Source organism: Pelophylax lessonae, assembly GCF_965119305.1.
Source record: "Pelophylax lessonae genome assembly, chromosome: 2".
NCBI lineage: Eukaryota > Metazoa > Chordata > Amphibia > Anura > Ranidae > Pelophylax > Pelophylax lessonae.
The window spans coordinates 370,489,759-370,516,475 of NC_138769.1; the positions used below are offsets into that span (position 1 = coordinate 370,489,759).

A 26,717-nucleotide genomic window follows, 5' to 3' on the forward strand; every position below is an offset into this window, starting at 1 on the left:
CATGAAAAACCGATGATACCTTCGGATTAGAATTGAGCATCGGGATTAGGACTACTCGGTCCGGAAAGAACGTGAGGAAAGGTTCTTTATGACCAAGGGAACTCATCTCAGAAACTCTTTTAGCTGAAGTGATTGCCACTAAAAAGGCTGTTTTAATGGTAAGTTCTCTAATGGAGTCCGAAAAGCTAGTTCTTGAAAGGACGTTAAGAACAAGAGGAAGGTCCCATTTCGGGAACCTTGGCTTCCTCTGAGGTCTGAGTCTGACCGCACCTTTGAAGAATTGTTGTATGAGTATATGCTTGGCCCAGGAGAACCCTGAGAATACCGATAAGGATGATATTTGCACCCTGAGAGTCCCAACTGATAGAGATTTATCCAGACCTGCTTGAAGGAACTTCAGGACTTCTTGAACTCCCAAATTCAAGGAAGGATTTCCCTCTGGGTACGTGAATTCCAAGAATCTAGACCAGACTCTGCAGTAAACTCTGTTCGTGCTGGGTCTTCTGGAGTTCATTAAGGTAGGGATTGCCCCAGGAGGGCATCCGAGTGACTCCAACCTCTCCCTCTCAAGAACCAGACCGTTAACCTGAGCAAAGCGGGGCAGGGGTGTAATGTTGTTCCCTGCGAGAGAAGGTCTGGTTTGAGGGGCAGGGGAATCGGGCTCCGATAACTGAGTTGTAGGAGAAGTGGGAACCAGGGCCTGTTTGGCCAATGAGGGGCTACCATGACAATCTCCACATCTTCTGCTTGGAGTCTCTGAAGAAATCTGAGGATGATGGGAAATGGGGGAAAGGCATATGCCCTGCTGAATTCCCATCTGTCGGTCAGAGCATCCGTTCCGCAGGCTTGGTGACACTTGCTGCGTGTGAAGTACCGGTCCAGCTTGTGATTGCATGGAGATGCATACAGGTCTACTTCGGGTGAGACCCCTAGAGACAGAATCCACTTGAATGAGTCGATGTGGAGAGACCACTCGTTGTGATTCAACTGGACTCTGGAAAGGAAATCTGCCTGGACATTCTGTGGCCCCGGAATGTAGGCCGCCGAGATGTTGGACAGATGGGCTTGGGCCCATGTCATGATTGGGTCTACCTCCTGAAGAAGGGAGAGACTCCTGGTACCGCCCTGTCTTTTCACATAAGCCACTGCCGTGGTGTTGTCCATTCGAAGAAGTACGGATTTGCCTTCTATTAGATGGTGGAAAGCTTGAAGAGCTAGAAAAGCCGCACGAAGCTCCAGGACGTTGGAAACCAGGGAGTGGGCTTGTGGAGGCCATTTCCCTTGAGCCACCTCTGCCATGCAATGGGCTCCCCAGCCAGAGTTGCTGGCGTCGGTTGTAATGATGATCCACGTGATGGGAACTAGAGAATGGCAATTGAGCAGGTTCTTGCGTTGGAGCCACTATAAAAAGCTGCTCCTCATGCTGTGGGAAATAAAGATACGCTGCTCGCGTTCTTCCGGATTCCACTGCCGAAGGAAGCCCCTTTGGAAGGGCTGCATTCGCCACAGTGCCCACTTGACCATAGGGGCCGTCGAGACCATAGTGCCGATGATCTTGAGACACTGGGATGCCGTCAGAAAAGAGGAGGAGAGGGCTGGAAAGATCCTCTCCCGAACCACCGGAATTTTTTCTAGAGGCAGAGAAAGTATATTCTGAACGGTGTTGAATTGAGCCCCTAGATAGACCAGATGTTGAGAGGGCTCCAGATGACTTTTTTGAAGATTCAACAACCATCCGAACTCCATGAGAGTTGTAGTGACCAGGTCCCTGTGGACAAAAGTTGATCCCTGTCTTGTGACAACAGTAGAAGATCGTCTAAGTAGTGATGTAGACGTACACCCTTTGTTCTGATTAGAGCTACCACAGCTAGAAGAACCTTGGAAAACACCCTTGGGGATGTGGACAGGCCAAAAGGAAGGCAGATGAACTGGAAGTGTCGATGTTCTACCGCGAAACGGAGGTACTTGTAGAAGTTTACTGCTATAGGCACGTGGAAATACGCGTCTTTGAGATCTACTGACACTAGCCAGTCTCCTGGAAGCACTGCTTTCTGGATGGTAGATAAGGTCTCCATTTTGAACTTTTCGTTCTTGATGAACCTGTTGAGATAGGTGAGATCTATCACAGGGCGCCAAGATCCATTCTTCTTCTGTACTAGAAAGAGGGGCGAATATACGCCTTGGAATCTTTCTTGCACGGGCACCGGAACTATTGCGCCCTGAGCTACCAAAGTGCTTACATAGTCGAGCAAAACACTTCTTTTCTCGTCCTGAGAAGGCAAGCGAGTGGGAATAAATCTGGACACGGGATCTGTTGAGAAAGTCCATGTGTGTTCTGTGGACACTGTCCTGATGGTCCAGAAGTCTGAAATTGAGGCCGCCCAGACACGCCGAAAGTGGAGCAGGCGTGCCCCCACCTGGCATGTCTGAATGGGGCCAATCTCAAAAGGACTTTGAGGTTTCTTGTCCGGAAGGTGCTGAGCCTCTGACCGGCTTACGAGAGGATGCTTGGCTGCTTTTCCCAGGCCTATATGAGCGGGCATCCTTTGAACCCTCTGCAAACTGCTTTCTTGGTTGCTGCTTCTTAGGGCCAAAGAGGCGCCTATCTTGGGGAAGGAGACCTGACTTTCCACCCGTCACTTTAGTAATTGCATTATCCAATTTGTTCCCAAATAAAGAGGATCCTTCAAAAGGGATTTTGCACCAAGCCTGTTTAGAGGCTGGGTCTGCCAGCCAAGGACGCAACCACAGGGCCCGTTTGGCTGTGACAGAAGCCAACATGGATCTGGATAAGAGACGTAACACATCAATGGAAGCTTCTCCAAGAAACACAGAAGCTAACTTCAATTCCTGAACAGGAGAGTTCTCTACTGCATCTTCAGACACACTCCTTAATTTTAGTTCAACATCAGAAACCCAGGTTTCGATGGCCTTAGACATGGCTGCTAGTGCTAGCACAGGTTTACAAGCCGCACCGGCTGTGATATAAATCCTTTTAAAATCCAGGTCCATTTTCCTATCCAGAGGGTCTTTAAAGGACACCGCATCATCCAGCGGGAGTGTAACGTGTTTTGCCAGTCTGGAAACTGCAGCATCAACTAGAGGAGCTGATTCCAGGTGACTGACCTCTTCTGGTTTAAAGGGATACAACTTAGAATATTTGGAGGATAAGGAGGTCTTGCTATCCCCTTTACTCCACTCTTCTAGGATGACATCCTTCAATTCTGAAAGGAGCGGAAAGTTCAGCCGCTCTTTCCCCAAGTGTTTGAAAAACCTTCTCTGTTTCACTTGTGGGGTACTGGGATCTTCCCATTTCAGAGCCTCTTTGACTGCTCTTATGAGAGGTGCAACAAGGGCAAAATCAAAACCCCCAACTGCACCTTCCTCTTCTTCCGAATCGCTTTCTGAGGATTTCCCGGAAGTGAAGCTTGGCTGAGAGGGACCTTGCTCTTCAGGAGCATCAGCAGAAGAGCTAGGAGTAGCAGGCCCAGGTGTGGGACTAGCACCCCACTCTTTCATGGATTGCTGGACAATCCGTTTCACCAGGGATTCCAATCTCTGATCTTCAGACTCTCTTTCACCAGATGCACGAGCGAAACAGGGCTCACAAAGGGACTTGTCCTCCGGGACATGCGCCCCACAACCCCAATGGGCTCTCTGGGCCGTATGGCTACTGTGGCGGTGTGTGCGGTGTCTGGAGGAGGAATTTGAGCGTCTCCTTTCATGCCTGCTCCCTGATGGAGACTCATGGTGTCTTGACCTTGAAGATGATTCTCTTCGTGGCCTGACAGGGTCTCTTTCTTGACCAGACCTGGAGGAGCTGGGAGAAAGAGAAATCCAGGGAGACACAGGATTTAGCCATGAATCATGAGCTAGCATCCCTCCCTTCATATCCCTCTAAAAATGTACCAGCACTCACCTGTTGTGAGAGGGCTGGCCACAAGAGGGTGGTGAAGCAGGATCCATGTTTCAGGCAAAACCACAAACTCACTAGGAAGTAGAGCATACAGCGGATCACTACAAGGAAATAAGGAACATTCAGGTGTATCCTAATATGCATCCAACCGCTCCCCCCCCCCCTGCACACCGCCAAAAGGTATGCAGCGTCAGGTCCCCACATACCTGGTATTCACACGGACAAGGTACCGGGAAGACGTCGCTATGCCCACAGTGCATTCCCAATTGCCCTGGAGCTGACAGGCGTTTAAATTTTCGCGCCAGGATGACGTCAGTGACGGCCGGCCGCGATCGCAAGTGCGCATGCGCGGACCAGGCCTCGCTTCCGATCGCGGCGAAGTGCGCATGGGCAGGCAGCGAGCGGAGCTCCATTACCACACAGCGCATGCGTCCGCCGGACTGAGCGGAGGGGAGCAGGAAGGAGATGGCTGGAACGCACGGAGCGTTCCAGCCGCCATTGGGCCACCAGGGATAGCAAAGAAAGGTAGTTTGAGACAAACAAACATCACAAAAACACTGCCATGGAGAAGACAATCTTCAGACCCTGTCAGGATATCCGTCGGCCATCCGAAGCACCGCACAGTTATCAGCCAAAGGGGATTTTTGAAATGTCACTCACCCGCCCATGGCTGGGCCCTGGACATAGACACCGACTTTTCATTCTGAGGTAAGCCGACCAAATTCCAACAGGAAATAATCCAAATAGTTGGTCCTTGGAGGAGGACAAAAAAGGAACACTGGCTGTGCCTGCAAGCTGAAATTTATAGAGGGGGGTCCTATACCATTGGAGAGGAGGTGGGGTTAACCCACAAGTAGGCTGCCATGGAGACTGCCAGGAAAGTCCATTATTGATATTTGTTTATAATTCTTCTCCAAACCTTTTTTTAGCTGCCCTCAGCTTCACTGTTTGCAGCTCAAAATCTGATTTGGGAACTACTTATATCTAAACTCCCCCCTATAGACCATAATGACAATTAAAATACAGCAGCTGCTTTACTGCAGATTTTAAAGTTAGCATGTTTAATAAAATCCATCATCCATGTTGATGAAGACCATCTATATCTCCTTTTTCGTTGTGTGCATGTTTTCAACATACACATTTTGGGTAGAAATCAGGTATTCTTTACTTTCAGCTGTGGTTCCTGGGCTTGAACCCCACCAAGGATACTATCTGCATGGAGTTTGTTTGTTCTCCCTGGTTGGATAATTGGCTTATTTCCCAATTGGCCCGAGTATGTGGTATGGGTTAATTGTGACTGGTTTATGCCCTTTTTGATATATGGGTTTTATACAAATATGAGAAAAAAAGTTTTCTAACAATTTCTCAAACAATGTATACATATGTGCAAAGTGAATACAAATTTCCGGGCAACAACACTGTGTCTGTTTGTATTTTTATCATATGTTATATAGCCTCTATCCTTTGTGTACAGCAATATTACCCCTGAAACTTTGTTGCAGAGATTATAGCCAAAATCAGATGACACAATAAGAAAAACAATAACAACAAAATGATAAAAATTGTGGATTATTGTGCATACATTGTAAAAATTTGAACCATAGTCTAAATCCTTAATATCCCTAAATTTTAATAAACATTTGAGTAGCACAAATATGCCCACAAAAATAAACAAATCTCTTCACATGTGCTTTTCTCCAAATTTTGTGCAATCCGTGTATCTCCCTTGCTCCTTCAACACCACTTAAGCCCTGGAAGATTTTACCCCCTTCCTGACCAGGCCCTATTTTGCGATTCAGCACTGCGTGACTTTAACGGACAATTGCGCGGTCGTGCGACGCTGTACCCAAATGAAATTGACGATATTTTTTACCCATGAATAGAGTTTTCTTTTGGTGGTATTTGATCACCTGTGCGATTTTTACTTTTTGCGCTATAAACAAAAAAAGAGAGACAATTTTGAAAAAATAACAATATTTTTCACATTTTTTATATGACATTCCCAAAAAAAAAATGTAAAAATCAAAATTTTTTAACATTTTAGGCCAATTTGTTTTCTGCTACATATGTTTGGTTAAAAAAATCGCAATAAGCGTATTTTGATTGGTTTGCGCAAAAGTTATTGCGTTTACTAACTAAGGGAAAGATTTTTGTCATTTTTATTGTTTTTTTTTTAACGAGTAATGGCGGCGATCTGCGTTTTTTTTTTTTGCGGGACTGACACATTGCGGCGGACAGATTGGACCCTTGACTGACATTTTTGACACTTTTGGGGGTACCAGTGACATTACTACAGTAATCAGTGCTATACATATGCACTGTTACTGTAAAAATGACACTGGCAGGGAAGGGGTTAACTTTATTAGAGATGCAGGGGTTAAGTGTGTCCCTAGGGGCGTGCTGCTAACTGTAAAGGGGTGTGGCTTTTCATGTAACCACAGAGACATACGATCCTACATAGCAGGATCGTATGATCTCTGCAGTTACATCAGGGAGAATGACAGGCGGCTTTGTTTACATCAGCCGCCTGCCTTTCTCTCTCTCCAGGGGGAGATCGCGAGTGACCAGCGGACATCGGTGCCGCCGGTCACTCGCGCTGGAATGTCCGTGAACGAGCGGGGGTGGGAGCGTGCCTCCGGCGGCACGTGCTCGCCCCCTAGAGGCTCGCAGGCGAGCGACGTAGTACTACGTCACTTTGCCTGTACGGGGCTGACCGCCGCAGTAAATAGTCGTGCGGCGGTCGGCAAGTGGTTAATACCAGAGGTGAGCCCTGCCACCATTCATAATATGTTAAGCTGAGAGTATATTATAAATGGGGATGAGACTCACCTGTGGTATTATTGGTGTTAAAGGAGCAATTTGATTTGACGATTTGGAGAAAAGCACATGTGAAGAGATTTATTTTTGTGGACATGTGTGCTATTTAAATGTTTATTGAAATGTAAGGACATTAAGGCCTGGTTCACACCTATGCATTTTTTTGTACATTTTCAGTTTTGCAGAAACACACTACACTGTTTAACATGGTTTTCTATGGGCCATGGGTCATGTTCACATCTGTGCATTTTATACAAAGGGACAGGGACTTTTTTCTGGTTATTGGTTGCATAGACTTCAATGGATCAAAAATGTGTATAGAAAAACGCAAAATGCACCTGGAATATGCAAACTGCAACCTGCATAGGTGTGAACCAGGCCTTAGGATTTGGAATATGGTTCACATTTTCACAATTTATGCACAATAATACACCATTTAATATCATGTTATTATTTTTTTTTCTTTTGTGTGTGTCATCTGATTTTGGCTATAGTCTCTTCAACAAAGATTCAGGGGTAATATTGCTGTACACAAAGGATAGAGGCTTTATAACATACACTATATTACGAAAAGTATTGGGATCTGCCTTTACACGCACATGAACTTTAATGACATCCCATTCTTAGTCCATAGGGTTCAATATTAAATTGGCCCACCCTTTGCAGCTATAACAGCTTCAACTCCTCTCGGAAGGCTGTCCACAAGGTTTAGGAGTGGGTCTATGGGAATGTTTGACCATTCTTCCAGAAGCGCATTTGCGAGGTCAGGCACTGAAGTGGATGAGAAAGCCCTTGCTTGCAGTCCCTGCTCTAATTCATCCCAAAGGCGTTCTATCGGGTTGAGGTCAGGACTCAGTGCAGGCCAGTCAAGTTCCTCCACCCCAAACTTGTTCATCTATGTATTTATTTACCTTTCTTTGTGCACTGGTCTAAATCATTTGATGGAGGGGGGTATATGGTGTGGGGTTGTTTTTCAGGGGTTGGGCTTGGCCCCTTAGTTCCAGTGAAAGGAACTTTTAAGGCGTCAGCATACCAAGACATTTTGGACAATTTCATGCTCTCACATTTGTTACATAGTTACATAGTAGGTGAGGTTGAATAACGCCAATAGTCCATTCAGTTCAACCTGTGTAGGTGTGTGTGGCTGTAATCATCTCACATAGCCCTTAATGTCCTGATCCTTGAGATGTACGTCTAAGAGTCTTTTGAAAGCCACCATACTTCCCGCAGAAACCACCTCTTGTGGTAGAGAATTCCACAGTCTTGTAGCCCTAACAGTAAAGAACCCCCCACGTTGCCTGAGGTTAAAACGCTTCTCCTCTAATCGCATTGTATGCCCTCTTGTCCTCATGCAATCCCTTCGAATGAACAGCTTTTTTTCTAAGCTGAGATCCCCATTGAGATATTTATAAATTGCTATCATGTCCCCTCTCAGGCGTCTCTTCTCCAGGGTGAATAAATCGAGCGATTGCAGCCGCTCTTCATAGTTAAGGTCCTCCAATCCCCTAATCAGTTTAGTTGCCCTTCTCTGGACCCCCTCAGCTCCAACACATCCCTCCTGAGGACTGGCGACCAGAACTGGACAGAATACTCCAGATGCGGTCGGACCAGAGTTTTATAAAGTGGAAGGATTATAGTCTTATCTCTGGAATACATCCCTTTCTTTATGCATGCTAATATTCTGTTGGCTTTGGCAGCTGCCGCTTGACATTGCATGCTGTTGCCTAATCTATCATCAACCAAGACTCCCAGATCCTTCTCCATTTTTGATTCCCCCAAGGGTTCCCCTCCTAACGTGTATTGTGTTTTTATGTTTTTAGTCCCCAAGTGCAAAACCTTACACTTCTCCACCTTAAACCTCATTTGCCATGTCATTGCCCACTCCGTTATTTTGTCCATGTCATCCTGTAGGATATCTGCTTTATGCTGTGCAGTTATTGCCCTACCCAATTTTGTGTCATCTGCAAAAACTGATAACGAACTACTGATCCCGTCCTCAATGCTGTTTATGAATAAATTGAACAAGGTTGGTCCCAGGACTGAGCCCTGGGGCACCCCGCTTACTACCTCAGACCAGTGGGAACAGTTTGGGGATTGGCCCTTCCTCTTCCAACATGATTGTGCACCAGTGCACAAACTAGGTCCATAAATACATGGACGAGCGACTGTGGGGTGGAGGAACTTGACTGGCCTGACCTCAACCTGATAGAACACCGTTGGGATGAATAAGAGCAGAGAAAACAATCCAGGCCTTCTCCCCAACATCCGTGCCTGACCTCACAAATGCGCTTCTGGAAGAATGGTCAAACATTCCCATAGAAGCACTCCTAAAACTTGTGGACAGCCTTCTTATAAGAGTTTAAGCTGTTTTAGCTGCAATGGGTGGGCCAAATCAACATTGAACCCTACGAACTAAGACTGGGATGCCATTAAAGTTCATGTGCGTGTAAAGACAGCCGTCCTGATATTTTTGGTAATATAGTGTATGTTATAAATACAGACACAGTGGTTTTGCGCGGCACTTTTATTTGTATTCATTTTATGTTGATGTGGAAAGCATATAACAGTGTGGGCAGCAACAACTGAACATAGGTCATTGCTTACTATGTGTTTATTTAATAGGTTTGCGCAGAGAATAATTTTACTTAATATGGGCAAAGTGCTGTAGCCTATAGCAATCAAGTAACAATTGTTTTTGTCTTGACTGTCCTTTACAACTGAACGGTGAAATCTGTTAAGTTAAAATTAATTGCTGCACTTTATGCTCTTCATCATAACTGTTTGCTACACCCATCCCAAAAATACTAATATCTACTGATATTAAGCAAGTTGCTCATTAACATAAAAGGCATGGCCAGTGTGGAACCTCTGTGTAAATATGGATGTTCCAAGGAATGAGAATAGACTTACCAAGAGTGATATATTTCTGTTTTTCTCTCAGACGATCACAAGATATGATGTACAAGATCCATTGGTTTCATATTTGCCCCAAGCTCCTCCAGGTTCTCCACTTCACGGTAGGAATGAGGCCACAGATTTATGTACACACAGCTGCTGTGCTGAACTTTAACGTAGATGACTGAGTCAGATCCTCTTTGGTAAATTCTTCTTATACACATTCCATAATGTTGATTTTTTTGGTAATGATCTGACCATCTGACACCTGTACAAGAAACATTTCTCAAAAAACCCCTTTCGTTTGTGAACACCAAAGCCAGCTTATATTTGCCCTTACAACGGTGAATAAAAGGATAAAGGATGAATATTTCCAAACTATATGATTAACATAGTTCTATGGTCACAGCATACACTTCCATTTTTATAACATCAACATTATAATCTCTGTCGAGTTTTCCCTGTAGGAGCTGCTGAATAGGTTAGGTCCTCTGTCTGTTCTTTGCCTCGACCTTCTGTATGTTCCATTATATGGCTGCTGTCTCAAACTACAACTCTCAGGATTCTCAGCGATTTGCATAGAAATCTATGGGCTTGCTTGGCTTTAGCTCTCCCCCTGCTGGCTGTTGAAGAGGATGGTGCAGCATAACATCATTAGTATATCGGGACAGGGACAGAAGAATAAAAGGAAATGTCTCCTTCTCCATATTGCTGTAGCCCATCACCTGGCTACATAACAATACAAACAATACTGTAGTTATTTTTGCTAATCCAATATAAGCTTAATTGAAAAATCTCCTCTTATGTTGTGAGTGCTGCCTGTCTGCTGGCCATCTCTTTCCGTAACTTCCTAAATTCCCTGCATGCTTTGCAGCTTCTCCTCTGTTGTTTACTTTCTATTTCTAAGGACTACATATCCCATGGTATCTTGATGTCTGCAAGCAGTGATTTCTTTACTGACTCCATCTCCTGAAACTCCTCCTCTCAGCACTTCTCTAGTGCAGAAGGCAGGTTCTGTGAAATGTGTGACACATCAGTGCCTACTCTCAGGACATTGTGAATATGTGTCACAGAATTCAAGCAAGTAAATGTGTGAGGATCTTCATACAACTTTAATTAAGTGTACAAACATCAGAATCGTTCAGGTAACCTGGAAATAATTGAAATACAGTGTGGAAATAATATATGAGTTTAGATTTTGAACATACAGTATCTCACAAAACTGAGTACACCCCTCACATTTTTGTAAATATTTTATTATATCTTTTCATGTGACAACACTGAAGAAATGACACTTTGCTACAATGTAAAGTAGTGAGTGTACAGCTTGTATAACAGTGTAGATTTGCTGTTCCCTCAAAATTACTCAACACACCGCCATTAATGTCTAAACCGGTGGCAACAAAAATGAGTACACTAAGTGAAAATGTTTAAATTGGGCCCAAAGTGTCAATATTTTGTGTGGTCATCACTATTTTCCAGCACTCTTGGGCATGGAGTTTACCAGAGCTTTACAGATTGCCGCTGGAGTCCTCTTCCACTCCTCTATGACGACATCACAGAGCTGGTCGATGTTAGGGACTTTATGCTCCTCCACCTTCCGTTTGAGGATGCCCCACAAATGCTCAATAGAGTTTAGGCATGGCGACATGCTTGGCCAGTCCATCACCTTTATCCTCAGCTTCTTTAGCAAGGCAGTGGTTGTCTTGGAGGTGTGTTTGGGGTTGTTAGGTATAATGTTGGAATACTGCCCTGAGGCCCAGTCTCTGAAGGGAGGGGATCATGCTCTGCTTCAGTATGTCACAGTACATGTTGGCATTCATGGTTCCCTCAGTGAACTGTAACTCCCCAGTGTCGGCAGCACTCATGCAGCCCCAGACTATGACACTCCCACCACCATGCTTGACTGTACTGAATGACACACTTGTCTTTGTACTTCTCACCTGGTTGCCGCCACACACTCTTGACACCATCTGAATCAAATAAGTTTATCTTGGTCTCATCAGACCACAGGACATGGTTCCAGTAATTCATGTTCTTAGATCTGTTTGTCTTCAGCAAACTGTTTGCGAGCTTTCGTGTGCATCATCTTTAGAAGAGGCTTCCTACTGGGACAACAGCCACGCAAAACAATTTGATGCAGTGTACGGCATATGGTCTGAGCACTGACAGGCTGACCCGCCCGCCCCTTCAATCTCTGCAGCAAAGCTGGCAGCACTCATATGTCTATTTCCCAAAGACAACCTATGGATATGATGCTGAGCACATGCACTCAACTTCTTTGGTTGACAAAGGCGAGGCCTGTTCTGCGTGGAACCTGTCCTGTTAAACCTCTGTATGGTCTTGGCCACCGTGCTGTAGCTCAGTTTCAGGGTCTTAGCAATCTTCTTTTTGCCTAGGCCATTTTTATGTAGAGCAACAATTCTTTTTTTTCAGATCCTCAGAGAGTTCTTTGCCATGAGGTGCCATGTTGAACCTCCAGTGACCAGTATGAGAAAGTGAGAGCGATAACACCAAATTTAACACACCTGCTCCCCATTCACACCTGAGACCTTGTAACATTACCGAGTCACATGATACTGGGTTGGGAAAATGGCTAATTCTGCCCAATTTGGATATATTTACTTAGGGGTTTAGACATTAATGGCTGTGTGTTGAGTTATTTTGAGGGGACAGCAAATTTACACTGTTATACAAGCTGTACACTCACTACTTTACATTGTAGCAAAGTGTCATTTCTTCAGTGTTGTCACATGAAAAGATATAGTAAAATATTTACAAAAATGTGAGGGGTGTACTCACTTTTGTGAGATACTGTGTATATATATATATATATATATATATATATATATATACATTAAAGCGGTAGTAAACCGCCACAAAAAAAAAAACATCTGGCCTCTGCAGGATAATGTCCTATATGCTAGTACACACCGCATACTAGCACAATATGACAAACTTACCTTCAAACAGAGCCCTCCAGCGCATTGCGGTCACGGCTCTTCTGTGCTTCAACCTTCACCTGGTCTTCCTCCCGGGTTCACAGGCTCTCGCTGTATGAATGGACAGGGCCGTGATGATATCACTTCTGGGCATGCGTATGGGAGTCTCGGCACAGAGCTCTGAAGGTATGGCATGGGTATGTCGTCCCTTCAGAGCGCATGTGCCGGTGATGTCACCGACTGCATCCCATGTGAATATCTCTTAATATAGGCTTACCTGTAGATATACGTTAAAAATTGCACTTTACTTCCACTTTAAGTGTTTTAGTAAATACTTTCACTGACATTTTTACCGTATATTCAAGCACAGTTGCACTTTGGAAAAAAAATAGGGCTTTATTACAGAAAAAATGATACATAAATTTAAAAGTAAACATACTAAAACTAAAAAATTATTGGAAGGTAAATCTGTTTTTGCAGCTTAATAGATAAAATACATTTGCAGAATACAGTATACTGTATGTTAGCAGTCACATTTTGCAGATGCACGTTCAGTAGGTTATTAATACTACAAAACTAAAAAAAAAAAAAAAAAAAAAGTGGTGCAAACCCCACCATAATGTAGCATGTTAATGTCAAATTAATTAATAAAAATTAGAAGTCATAAGGCGTTTAAAAGGAATCCCCCAGCTGGATGAAACTATACTGGCCACAGGCAGGAAAATGTTTTCGTACATCACGGGACACAGAGCCCTAAATCATAACATATGGGTTATATAGCCACCTATAGGTGAAGGATACTGGCAACCAATCAGAAAGGATGTCCCCCTATATAACCCCTCCCACACAGGAAGTACCTCAGTTGTTTCACCAGTGTCTAAAGGTGATGGTCACTGTGGAGAGTCGCTCCACATATTTTTTATGTTTTAAAGACGAAGAAAGAAGATTATGCTACATACCCCGATCAAAGATCACTGAATCTAAGGGGTTAGCTATCAGATCCATCTAAAACAGTCAATGGACTAAAAAGATGGTACCTGAGCCTCGGGAGCAGATACAAGGTTTTGCCTGTAATGCTGTCCTTTTTATGCGCTGGACCCTGGGATCCGGACCCTTGGAATACCAAACCCCAAATGTGCTCCATGCAGGGTGCTCTACAGGTCCAAGGCCGTGGCCCCTCAAAAACAGTCCCTGAAGGTCGGCAAGACAAAGCTCGCCGTGACGGGTGAAGATTGGATTCCTGTTTAAAAGCAGAATCCTGCGGCGAGTCCATTTTAAAAATATTTACACATACAAGCAAACCTTAAAGGTAAAAATTGCAAGTTGTATATATTTTATGCACTGTTCCCATTAATAAGATTACAGAGACTAGTGCCATGTTTGTCTCTGCTTGAGTCTATGAATGCAAAAGTATGTTTAAAGCATTATTTCTTTGCCTACTGATATTACACAGTTTTTTTTACCTTGGGCTGATCACCAGAAAGGGTATCAGCTGTGACAAACAAGATTCAGCCTAAGCTACTCTCACCCCATGGGGTTGCTGTTTTTGCCTTGGCGAGTAAGCGCCCGCATGTTCGTCTCCCGCCTTGCTGGCGTGTCTGTGTCGAAGGATCGTTCACATGTGCGCAAGAATCTTAGTTTTTTAAAACAGTCGTACGCCACAGGGAAGGTGGGTTTGAATGCAATGGCTTGCACGTGGATGCCACGTACCACGCCGCATATGCGCTATGCAGCATAAATAAGCGCTATTTTGAAGGAATTGTTTCCAACTCGCTAGCCTCTGTCAGAGGCTGTAGGGAACACAGAGCAGCAGCAGCTGGGTTGCGTGAATCACTGTGGGTGTATGTTACTGGCACAAACAGGTCTTGAATCTTGGGTAATTAGTGCTGTGTGTGATAAGCTGTATGAGCTTGGCACAAGCCTTGAGTACACTTAAAGGTTAATACCTCAAGTTTGTCTTGCTATAAAACAATGTCTGCTGGGGCTGGGGGGGGGGGGGGCACAGTTGGAAGAGGCACTATGATGCCACCGTCAGGCCTTGAGGGTCCTAGCTGTGCTTCCACTGTGTCTACTCCTCCTGAAGAGCCAGAGGCGACTAGCCAATCTGAGCCATTACAGTTTCCAGGCATAGTAGCTACTCCGAGTACTCCTGCAGTAGCCTAGGTCACTAAGGACGATTTGGCATCGCATTAGCCAGCCTTAGGGTAGGATTGCTGGCATGATTGCAGTATCACGAGGAGGGAAGAAACAGGATAGATCCTCCTCACCTGAGCCACCTCCTGACCCAGTTCAGGATTGAGCAGAGGATGTGGAAGATGTAGCTGATCCTATGGAAGGTCAAGCTGAGGTTTCCACTACCGGGGAGTCAGGGTCAGAGGAGTTTCTATCAGCCTCTCAAACTCAGAGATTGTTTATTCAGTTCTATTATTGAAATGGTCCAGTTTGGATACAAGTTTCCTCCCTTAGAGATGGTTGAAATCTCTTTTTACTCTTTAGGCTCATTGCGCCCTCCTCAGAGTCCTCAGACATTTCCCATACATCCGCTCTTGGAGCAAGAAATGTATAATGATTGGGTCCATCCTGATAGGATTTTTGTTCCTCCTAAAAGGTTTTTATTATTTTATCCTATGGAGGAAAAGTTTACTAAGAAATGGAAGATTCCCACTGTGGATGCTGCCATTTCTTCAGTTAATAAGAGTTTAACTTGCCCTTTGGATAATACAAAGGTTTTTAAAGATACAGCTGATAATAAGTTGGAGTCTTTATTGAAAGCCTCCTTTGCAGTTGCAGGATCTGCGATACAGCCAGCAGTACCGGCCATAGGAGTTTGTCAGTCGTTAAAAGACCGTATGAAGCGAGTGTCCAAGACAGTTCCTTCTCAAGGAGAGTCTGTGGAAGATCTGTCAGATTTACCTCGCACTTTGTGTTTCGCAGTGGATGCTATTACGGACTCCATAAGGCAAATGTCATGATTTGCTCTGATGACATTGTATATGCGCAGAATACTTTGGTTAAAGAGTTGGTCTGCGGAATTACCATGTAAAAGGTTACTGGCTAGCTTCCCTTTTTGGTGATGGATAAGTATATCCAAAAGATCTCGGGGGGAAGAGTACGTTACTACCTGTAAAAAGGAAGAGCAGACGTCCTTCTTTTAAGATCTCTAGCACTCATACTACCAGTGCTTCTAATTCAAGACAGTGGCAACGGCCTCAACCACCTGGATCCAAAACCAAGCCTTCTGGGCAGGGTCAGAAAAAGCCCTGGGCCAGAGATCAGCCAAGTCTTCCTCTAAGCCCACTCTGTGAAGGGGCGCCCCCACTCACTTGGGTTTGGGAAGGCTGCTGCAGTTCTCAGGGGTTTGAGTGGAGTTGATTCAAGACAAAAGGGTTGTCTCCACCGTTTCACAGGGGTACAAGCTGGAATTTGGGGTGTTCCCGGTGTTTCTGTATCCCCGGTTTGTAGGCAAGTATACGGACAGATCCCCTAAAAAGAAGGTCTCTCTTTCTGGCATTGGACCAGCTGAGGGCTCAAAAGGTTATAACAGAGGTTCCAGAGAACAAAAGGTTCAACAATTTCTACTCAAACCTGTTCATAATCCCCAAACCAAGGGGGGACGTGAGACCTATTCTGGCTCTCAAAGCTTTAAACTGGTTTCTGAACAATCGTACTTTCCGCATTTCGTTCAGTCATAGACTCCCTGCAGGGAAAGGAATTTCTAGCATCCATAGACAACAAGGATGCATATGTTCATGTGCTAATTTTCCAGGCCCAACAAAGGTTTCTACGTTTTGCGATAGGAAACCATCATTTTCAGTTTTGGGCCCTGCCCTTATGGTTAGCCACAGCCCCAAGAGTGTTCACAAAGATCCTAGCTCCAGTATTGGCTGTTCTAAGGTCCCGAGGGATATCTGTAATAGGATATCTGGACGATCTATTACTAATAGATCGATCAGCATCAGCTCTAAGCCGAATTTAAGTCCTGCGAATCTAAGTACTGCGTCTGGTATACCTGGGTCTTCTTGTGGACACGGTACAGGCAAAGATATTCTGAGGGATCGGTCTGTAGTAAGGCTGAGATATCCTTCTATACGTTTTTGCATGATGTTACTGCGGATGATGGTGTCCACGTTCGAGGCTATTCCCTATGTTCAATTCCATGCCAGACCCTTGCAGAATAACATTCTGTCTGCATGGACCGGAAGGGTTCAGTCTCTGAACTGGTCCATGTCTCTGGTACCAAGAGTACGTCAGAGTCTGAATTGGTGGTTGTTGACCAGAAATCTGAAGAAGGGGAAATCCTTTCTTCCAGTGACCTGGAAAGTGGTGACTACAGGTGCCAGTCTCTCCGGCTTGGGAGCGGTTCTGGAAGAAGCCACTGTCCATAGGAAATGGTCTTGGGTAGAGAACAGTCTCCCCATCAACATTCTGGAAATCCGAGCTGTCAGTCAGGCTTCGCAAAATACTGGATGCCCAGACTTCTGGGTCACCCTGTCAGGGCGCAATCTGACAGTGCCACGGCTGTGGCTTATGTCAACCATCAAGGAGGCACAAGGAGTCTGTCAGCTCAGAAAGAGGTGGATATCATCTGTCCTGGGCAGAGAAGTTTGTGCCATGCCTGGCAGCAGGGTTCATTCCAGGAATAGAGAACTGGCAGGCAGATTTTTTGAGCCTGCAACTGATGTTTCCAGGGGAATGGTCCTTACATCCCGAGACTTTTCAAACGACTTCTCCTACGCTGGGGGGTCCCAGACATAGATCTGTTGGCATCCAGGTTCAACAACAAGTTGAAAAGATTTGTGTCCAGGACCAGAGATCCACACGCAGTTGGAGTGGATGCTTTGGTGACTCCTTGGGAGGAGTATTCCCTGATTTATGCCTTTCCTCTGGTGCAGCTGATATCAAGGCTGTTGCGCAGGCTCCAGCTAGAGGGGAAACCAGTAATTCTGGTAGCTCCAGCATGGCCGGGGAGAATTTGGTATGCACAAATCCAAACGAGGATTGGCAGTGACGAGGCCTTGGGTTCTTCCACTGCGTCCGGACCTACTCTCTCAAGGCCCGATATTCCACCATGCTGTACAGTCTCTAAATTTGAAGGCTTGGCTATTGAGGCCTTAATCTTGAAGGAGCGGTATGTATCTGGCCCTGCAGTTCATACGCTGATAAACGCTAGGAAACTAGTCTCTAGAAATATTTATTACAGGGTCTGGAAATCCTACATTGCCTGGTGTAAAATCAGGAAATGGCATCCCCGAAAAATTTATCATCGGGAGAATTCTAACTTTCCTGCAAGCAGGGGTAGATATGAAATTAGCCTTGAGCACTATTAAAAGGCAGATTTCAGCTTTATCGTTTTTTTTCCAGAAACTGATTGCTTCCTATTCGTTAGTCCAGATGTTCGTCAGGGGAATATTGCATTTGCTTCCACCTGTGAAGCCACCATTGTGTCCTTGGGACTTAAATTTGGTGCTGGCTGTTTTGCAAAAACAGCCTTTTAAACCTCTGGGGCAAGTTCCCGTGGTTCTTTTGACCAGAAAATTGGTCTTTTTGATTGCGATAACTTCAGCCAGAGGGGCATCAAAACCTGCAGCTCTTTCTTGTAAAGAGCCATTCTTGATTTTCCATCTAGATAGGGTGATTCTACATCCACACCCAGGTTTTTTGCCCAAGGTGGTGTTCGCCTTTCATTTGAATCAGGACATTGTACTACCTTCCTTTTTTCCAGATCCTCTCTCAGAGGAGGAAAGGTTATTGCATTCCCTTGATGTAATATGTGCACTTAAGTTTTACTTGGAGGAATCAGCTCGGATTCATAAGACTGAGAGCTTGTTTGTGCTGCCAGAAGGGCCCAAGAAAGGGCTGGCAGCATCTAAGTCTACGATTTCTCTTTGGATTCGCCAGGTTATTACCCAGGCATATGATTTAGTAGGACAGGTTCCACCCTTTCCTGTAAGGGTACATTCTAACAGAGGAGTAGGTGCCTCTTGGGCACATCGCCATCAAGCTTTCTATGGCTCAGATTTGCAGGGCCCTGACCTGGTCGTCGGTGCACACGTTCACTCGTTTCTATCAAGTGGATGTTAGGTCTCCGGTGGAATCTGCATTTGGCCGCAGTGTTCTGCAGGCAGCGGTGTGATCCTTTTGGTGATCAGATGGCGGTATTTTTTGGTGTCCCCCTCCCCTCAGATGCATTGGGACATCCCATATGTTATGATTTATGGCTCTGTGTCCTTTGATGTACGAAGAGAATAGTTTTTTCTTTTTAAATACACTTACCAGTAAAATCCATTTCTTGAAGTACAACACGGGACACAGAGCTCCCTCCCCTCTTCTATTGGATCTTTATTGCTTGCTACATAACTGAGGTACTTCCTGTGTGGGAGGGGTTATATAGGGGGACATCCTTTCTGATTGGTTTCCAGTGTCCTTCAACTATAGGTGGCTAAATAAACCCATATGTTATGATTTAGGGCTCTGTGTCCCATGATGTACTTCAAGAAATGGATTTTACAGGTAAGTCTGTATTTAAAAATCCATTATTTAGGCTCAAACATCACCGCAAGCATTGACAGCAGGAGAATCATGATGGCGTGCTAGGTTCTGCATCTTTTGGGTATGTTGTCACAGGTTTGGAATGCTTTTCAAAGAAAACATATTGACTTCATCAGCCTGCCATGGCTTTAGGCTGCTGAAAGGGATGCGTCTTCCTCAAAACGCATTCCAACCCTGTGACATTCAAACTATAGTATGATAACTGGAATTTTATTTTTTTTTTTATACTAGTAATTGCAGTGATCAGCGACTAATAGTGGGACTGTGATAGTATAGTGGGCCATTTCACATTATATGTATCAAAATAGTGTATCGCTAATAACAACTAAAATAGTAAATATATAACGTTGGTCATGGGTGCAGTGAAGAAAAACAAGACCAAAAAAAGAAAGTCCATAAAAATCGTGAATCTCAAAAATGGATCTTAGATGGAGAGTAATAATCCAAAAAGAGGTTGAGTCCCAAGGTTTGGTGAGCAGGAGGAAGACACCCGTGATAGGTAAATGAGAGATGGCTGCTTACCAGAGGAAGTGGGCCCCCGGACACCATGCCGGACACCATGCCCGTCACGCCCCTTTAGACGCCGGCTCACTTCACTTCTGCGGGATGCCGCGATTTTATGCTGTTTGCCTGTACATATCTACTATGATGTAAGTGGAACCTTTAATAAACTTGTTTGACTGTAAATGCTGGATTACGCTATGGTCTCTCTTTATCTTCCTCCCTATATGGTTGACACTTAATACCGGAGCTGTATATGAGCTTTACTGCTGCATTGTGTTGTACCTTTGGATGTCAAGATTGGTTACTAGCGGTCCATATCCTTATGTGTGTTGAGGAAAGAGTTTATTTCGAGTGGTTTATTTCCATAGCCTTTGTGTCCTGTCCATTAAGTTGGGGGCCCACTTCCTCTGGTAAGCAGCCATCTCTCATTTACCTATCACGGGTGTCTTCCTCCTGCTCACCAAACCTTGGGACTCAACCTCTTTTTGGATTATTACTCTCCATCTAAGATCCATTTTTGAGATTCATGATTTTTATGGACTTTCTTTTTTTGGTCTTGTTTTTCTTCCCTGCACCCATGATCAACGTTATATATCTACTATTTTAGTTGTTATTAGCGCTACACTATTTTGATACATATCTCTGTTTGGATTTCCATAGGTCCAGTATTTTAGCTGCTAATATTTATTACCAATTTATCATCATCTTTCAACATTTAGCGCAGGGTTCCCTCCCTTGATTGTATATAGGCCATTTCACATTAACTGACACTTCTGACATTTTGTGGGAACCAGTGACACCAATACAATGATTAGTGCTAAAAATATACACTGTCGCTGTACTAATGACACGGGCTGGGAAGGGGTTAACATCTAGGGCCATCAAGGGGTTAAATACAGTATGTGCCTAACAATGCTTGTGTGCCTTCACTGTGTGCTGTTTGTACTAAGAGATGTGCTGATTTATTTTACCCTGCTTTGCATGGAAACAAAAATTGGCACATCCTACACTGACAGGACAGAACTCTGTACTGTTTACATTCACAGAGCTCTGTTCTGTCATCTTCTTTGCCGCTCAGTGGGTGACAGTGGTCAATCGTTGGGCAGCACCCGCTGATAGGTTTGTACTGTGACAGTCTACCCAGAAGTGCTGGATCACGTACTAGATATGTGATCCAGTGCAGGAGAGCCGCTCTGCCATCATACTCTTCAAGGGAACCGGTTGGCAAGCAGTTAAAGTGATACTGAACACACATCCCTTCTCTTTATGTGTATGAATGATGGCACTGTATTTATTTATTTTTTTTTTTAAAGTTCTAAATACTTTTTTCCATAATCAATATACAGCTCTTTCCCAGTCCATCAGCAGGAAAATATCAATGAGAGGGACTTCTAGTCCTCTGCTGTTAAAAAAAAAAACAGCCTGCAGAATACATAAATATCAATGTAGCCACAGGAGTGATGCAAGCTGGACACTGAAATTCTGCTACACAATTAAGGGGCCTTTGGTTCCTGCCTGTAATGTGGGTCTGTAATGAGTGACTGTCAGATATTAACAGTGTTTCAGCTGGGTTCTGCAAGCAAGTAAGTGCTGGAGGAATAAATGGAGCTGTATATATAGACTGTATTTGGGAAGAGTTGTCCATGAAGTTGTTGTTGAAGTGAAATGGGCATCCCATAACCACCTATCCCTATCCAAGTTATTACCCTCAATAAATAACAAAAACAAAGTCACAAACTGTTTTTTGTCTCAAAAGTACCTGTGAAAATTCAGTGTGCCTGGCTGTGCAGGGGTGGGAATCCCAGTTTACTTGCGGCTCCTTAGAGGTTGTGCTACATTAGCAAGGAAACTGTGCTGTTTAGGCATGTTTCTTCATCTGATTTATACTATCCTTATATTTTATCATTTGTAATAGAAGACCCAAGAATAGCTTGTTCTCATGACAACCGCTGGAGTTCAAATACCAAACCAAACATTTCTCATCCTGTATTTTTTTTGCACTAGTTTTCTAATGCATAATGCAATGTGAAACACTCCTCAACACTCAGCCCTATTATCTAGCAAATTACAACTATTAAATGCATTTCTAAATTTATAATAAAAGAGAGGTCTAAGTCGCATACATTTAGAAATGTATATGGAAGTTGAACCCTGCATTAAGGTTATCTCTGTGTTGTGTAGTTCTACTCCCATCTATAGGAAAATGGATACAGAGGCATAATCTACAATATACTGTATTGGAATCTATAATTTGAGAGCAGGCTTCTCCATTCCTTTCTGTTGTATAACAACAAATAAGGGCCTGCTCACACTACTTGACAAAGCAAGGCATATACCAGCATTTAAAGCCAAACACCTGCCAACTTTGATAGATGGTAGAAGTGTTTTATTGCTTACTGTGCCCCCATTGTGTGAGACTTGGTTTATGTTCCCAGATTTGATAGGGGTCAGACAGAACAGAATGCCTAGGGAAATCTCTTCAATTTTTCCATATTTGACTAGGTGTCAGACAAAACAGGAAATAAGGTGAAATCCATAAGAAAATACTAAAGATACATTTTCTATTAGAGTGAGGAAGGTTTAGAACCCCAACGGGATTTCACTGCTGTAAGTGTCCCAATGAGGAAGATTTCCCTACACTTCCTGTCCAAATAGTGGGGTTTAGACAGAACAGTAAGGGCCCTTTCACATCTGATGTCTGTTTACACCCATCTACTTCTGAGGCTACCTTTGATAAAGGATCAAAGGTAGCCTGATGTAAGTGGACACAAATCCGCTTATATCTGGGTGCCCATAGAGCTATCACAGGTCCACCCATGTCCGTTGTGTAAATGCAGACACAAACTGAATGGGCACGAATGTAAAAAAACTGACATCCATCTTGTTTACCTCAGATCTGTTCACGGATCCTGTGCTGAACGAAGCTGCTCCATGTGAAAGAGCCCTAAAGGATTGGAAATCTCCTTAATGGGGGCATAAAAAGTATTCAAAATCTTAAAGAAAAATCTCCTCAAAGGGTAAACAAGTCTATAAGAAGTCCCAACTAAACCACCTATAACAAACTACAAACTTTGGCTGGAATTAGGCCTCATGCAGACTGGACAACATCAGTAGAAAGCTGTAGCTGTAGAAGAAGTTTTTCAGCTTTTTTGCAGTAGCAATTTTCACCGTTTTTTTTCCAGCTTTTTTTAGCAAAACCATACTCCCACAAAAGCTTATGGCTCAGAATAGCCAAGTTGTTTTCCCTTTTTTAGATGTTTTAAGGCATTTTTCAGCGTTTTTAAAAACTGCTGATTACAGCCTATGTGTGCATAGGCGTGTTCTGGCTGGAAAAAAAACCAGAACTAGCAGGTTTTAAGAGGACTTTTTCAGCTGTAAAACGCTCTAATCCTGATAAAAATGTTTTTGAGCCATAAGCTTTTGTGGGAGTACAGTTTTGCTAAAAAAAACAAAAAAAAAAACGCTACAGCTAAATAAAGTTGAAAAACGCTAAAAAACGCTACTGCAAAATAAATGCAAAACTCATTCTACAGCTAATGCTGCTGCCATTTTTATAATGTCCAGTGTGCGTGAGGCCTTACACATACAAAGTTTTGACCATTTTCAAATTGTTTATGGGCATTTTACTAGCATTTTCATTCGCATTGGGGCTTACAATGCTTGTCAAAATTGACAACAACTGGAGAGATGGGAGATAAATACGGTATGCTAGGAATATTTTACATGCAGGATATTTTTGAAATGCCTTAGCACAACCCCTATAGCAGGAACAATCCAATTGCTTATGTTCAAATATTTTATCCACTACAGTGTTCTTATTGCTCCCAAGCCCAGTGGCATCTCAGTCTTAGTCTGTAGGATTCAATATTCAGTTGGCCCATCCTTGTAGCTTAAACTCTTCTGGGAAGGCTGTCCACAAGGTTTTAGGAGTGTCTATGGGAATGTTTGACTATTCTTTCAGAAGCGCATTTGTGAGGTCAGAAACTGATGTGAATGAGAAGGCCTGGCTCGCAGTCTCCGCTATAATTCATCCCAAAGGTGTTTTGTCAGATTGAGGCCAGTCAAGTTCCTCCACCCCAAACTTGCTCATGCATGTCTTTATGGATCTTGTTTGTGCACTGGTGCACAGTCATGTTGGAACAGAAAGGGGCCATCCCCAAACTGTTCCCACAAATTTGCGAGCATGAAATTGTCCAAATGCCTTGCTCTGCTGATGCCATAAGAGTTCCCTTCACTGGAACTAAGGGGCCAAGCCCAACCCCTGAAAAGCAACCTCACACCATATTTGTTCCTCCACCAAATGATTTAGATCAGTGCACAAAGCAAGGTCCATAAAGACATGGATGAGTGAGTTTGGGGTGAAGGAACTTGACTGGCCTGCACAGAGTCCTGACCTCAACCTGATAGAACACCTTTGGGAAGAATTAGAGCAGAGACTGTGAGTCAGGCCTTCTGTCTGTCTAGCTCCACTTATGCCCATTTCCTCAGTAGTTGTGTGTTCAGGTTGAAAAAGCCACAAAACTTGCAGATCTCAATAGATAGCAAATTGTGAAATGATCTTGCTGCCTACATGGTCTCCATCATTTCTGAAAAAGAAAAAAAAATGCAAAATACACTAGCCATTTAAACTAGTGAGCACAGTCATAGCTGGTATACCTCAGCTTTGGAAGCAATTTACTTTGTCATCAGTCGGCTTTTGGTTTGGAAAAATGAATTACATTATGCTAGATGGTAGAGCTTAGGCCGTAATTATGAAAACAACATTATGAATTCCATGTCACCGGGTTCTATTGGATAGATTTCAGAAGCTCACAAAAGTACAGATCATCACTAGCTGCCCAATCTTGATATCCAGACTGAACATCTTATACACTATGGTAACACAATAACATTTTCCATAAAACTCTTTTTCTTTCCCCCTTATTTTGTTTCCTCCTGCTCTTTCCCCTCCTTTCATCATTTGCCCCACTTCAGACTTAGTTCTGATCAAAATTACTAAGGAAAAACTATTTTCTTCTCATGTTTTACTGAGGTACCTGGAGCATGCCCCCCCCCACTGTAGCTGTCTAGTTAACTATGTAGTTGTATACAAGCTACCATTTATTCTACTACCAATAATGTAAAATGTTTTTCACTGAATGGTGTTTTTTCCTTCAAAAATAAATAATTAAATAAGGAAAGGAAACTATGGAGTCGGATTTGGTTAGTTTGAGAAAATTTTACAAAGTTCAATCATCTTTAACTAGCAACATTTCTATTAAAAAAAAGGGATAGAGTTTTGGAGGAAATCACTCAGTTTGTGGTTTAAAAAAGGGATAAAAAAACAGCAAGCCTGTTTATGTTTACAGCAAAGTAGTTCAAAGCTGATCTGTCATTTCAGGATAGATAAAAGTAAGCGTAGAGCTGGATAAACACTACGCAACGTTTGTTGTTTGATTTCCTTCAGATTTACCTTCCTGCCTGATTGCATAAAACTTGAAAGTGTTTAGGTTTGACCGCATTATATATGGTTTTGGTAAATCTAAAGGAAAAAATCTAAAGAGGATTGTATAGTGTATATCCAGCTTAAGTCAGGCCATAGATTATTTGATTTTTGTTCCTTCCACCACGTGTGGAAGGAAAGAACTTCACTCGATTGCTCCATCAACACATTCAGTGTTGATGAGGGAATGTCTCCTGCAATGATTTGTATTCTGTCAGCTGGGGGTTTGGGGAGCCTACCCAGCCAACAGAATGGTTACTGCCAGCAGCTTTAGTCAATAGCAGTAATAGTATGTAGAAAAATTTAACAAGCTGGATGTACCCAAGTCGATTGATGGAACAACTTGGGTACAATCAGCCTGCCCATCCATGGATCGAATCTCATCTGGTCCCTGCTGAACCAGCAGAATTTTGATCCATGTATGACCAGCTTAGGGTCTACATGGTTTTAGTTAAGATAAGTGACATCTGTACTAACAAGGCAGAATAGGCAACTGTTATCCACAGGGTTACTTCGGTCAAAATAAAGTCGTACTTTGCCAAAGCATGCTCGTTGTGATGCCTAACAAGTATGTTACATATTTTAGTGATAATATGGAAAATACATAGTGACCTTAAGATCTGTTTATAAAAAACAGAAAAAAATAAAAAGTAAATGTATCGATTTTTGTACAAAAGTCACAAATAATACCCTTGCAAATGTTTTTAAAATGTGCATCATTTTACAGTTTTTTCTGATATTTAAGTTGTCTTTTGCAGGGCAGGGCATGGCAGGGCAAGTTGCCCTGTGTAATCGGAGTGTTTTGGCAGGGGGCTGACAGGGGGCCATCCCCCTGTCAGAACACAACAGCTCAGCAAGGGAGATCGCTGTACTAATGTCGGATTGTTAGTACAGTGGTTCCGACTGGAGCTCCCATTTTTTTCCATTCAACCCGCTGGGGTTGGGGCTGGAAAAAAAACTGTTTGTGTCTACCAGGCTTAAGATAATTTAGTCCTAAGAGTAAATAGTCTAAGAATTTTTGGCCAGAAGAGAAAGTAGCCTAAAACAATAGCCAAAGAACTTTTGAAAAAAAAAAATAACCTAAAGCAATAGCCCAAGTAAGTTCGGCTGGAAAAGAAAGTACCTTAAAAACATTAACAGCCACATATTTATATATTGTGCGAAAAATCCCTAAAAAAAAATCTGGTTAAATCTCAATATATAAACCAGAAGAAAGAAAATAAAGACAATTAGTGTTAAATTTATTCAAAAATGTAATGATGTAAAAATTAGATCACAGGTATACAAGCACAATCAGAATATTTGGAAGTGTTTGACTCATATTTTCACCTCTGCCGTTAAGAAAAGCATTGGTAAGGCATGGAAATCACCCTCTCTGTAATGAGGTAAAAGGTCGTATTACATGGACTATTGCATTAATAAAATAGAGAACAGCAAACAAAACAATATTATGTCTAAATTTAAAATAATTTGGATTCAATGGGTAAAATATGTTCTTTTATCAAACGTTGACCACAGATTTCAAAGATTTTAAATATGGCTACTGGGAAGCCTACACCACAGCTGATGTACTAAACCCCCCCCCCACACACACACACACACATCTTTTTTA

The 26,717-nt window shown here is 43.3% G+C and overlaps 1 protein-coding gene across 1 annotated transcript in view; it reads left to right on the forward strand.

Moving 5' to 3' along the window:
- LCK (LCK proto-oncogene, Src family tyrosine kinase) overlaps positions 1 to 26,717 on the forward strand; it is a 65,899-nt gene that overhangs the window by 12,008 nt on the left and 27,174 nt on the right. Inside the window, exon 3 of the mRNA XM_082247371.1 lies at positions 9,675 to 9,750. Coding sequence (XP_082103497.1) covers positions 9,675 to 9,750 — 76 coding nt within the window. The remainder of the gene's footprint in view (positions 1 to 9,674; positions 9,751 to 26,717) is intronic.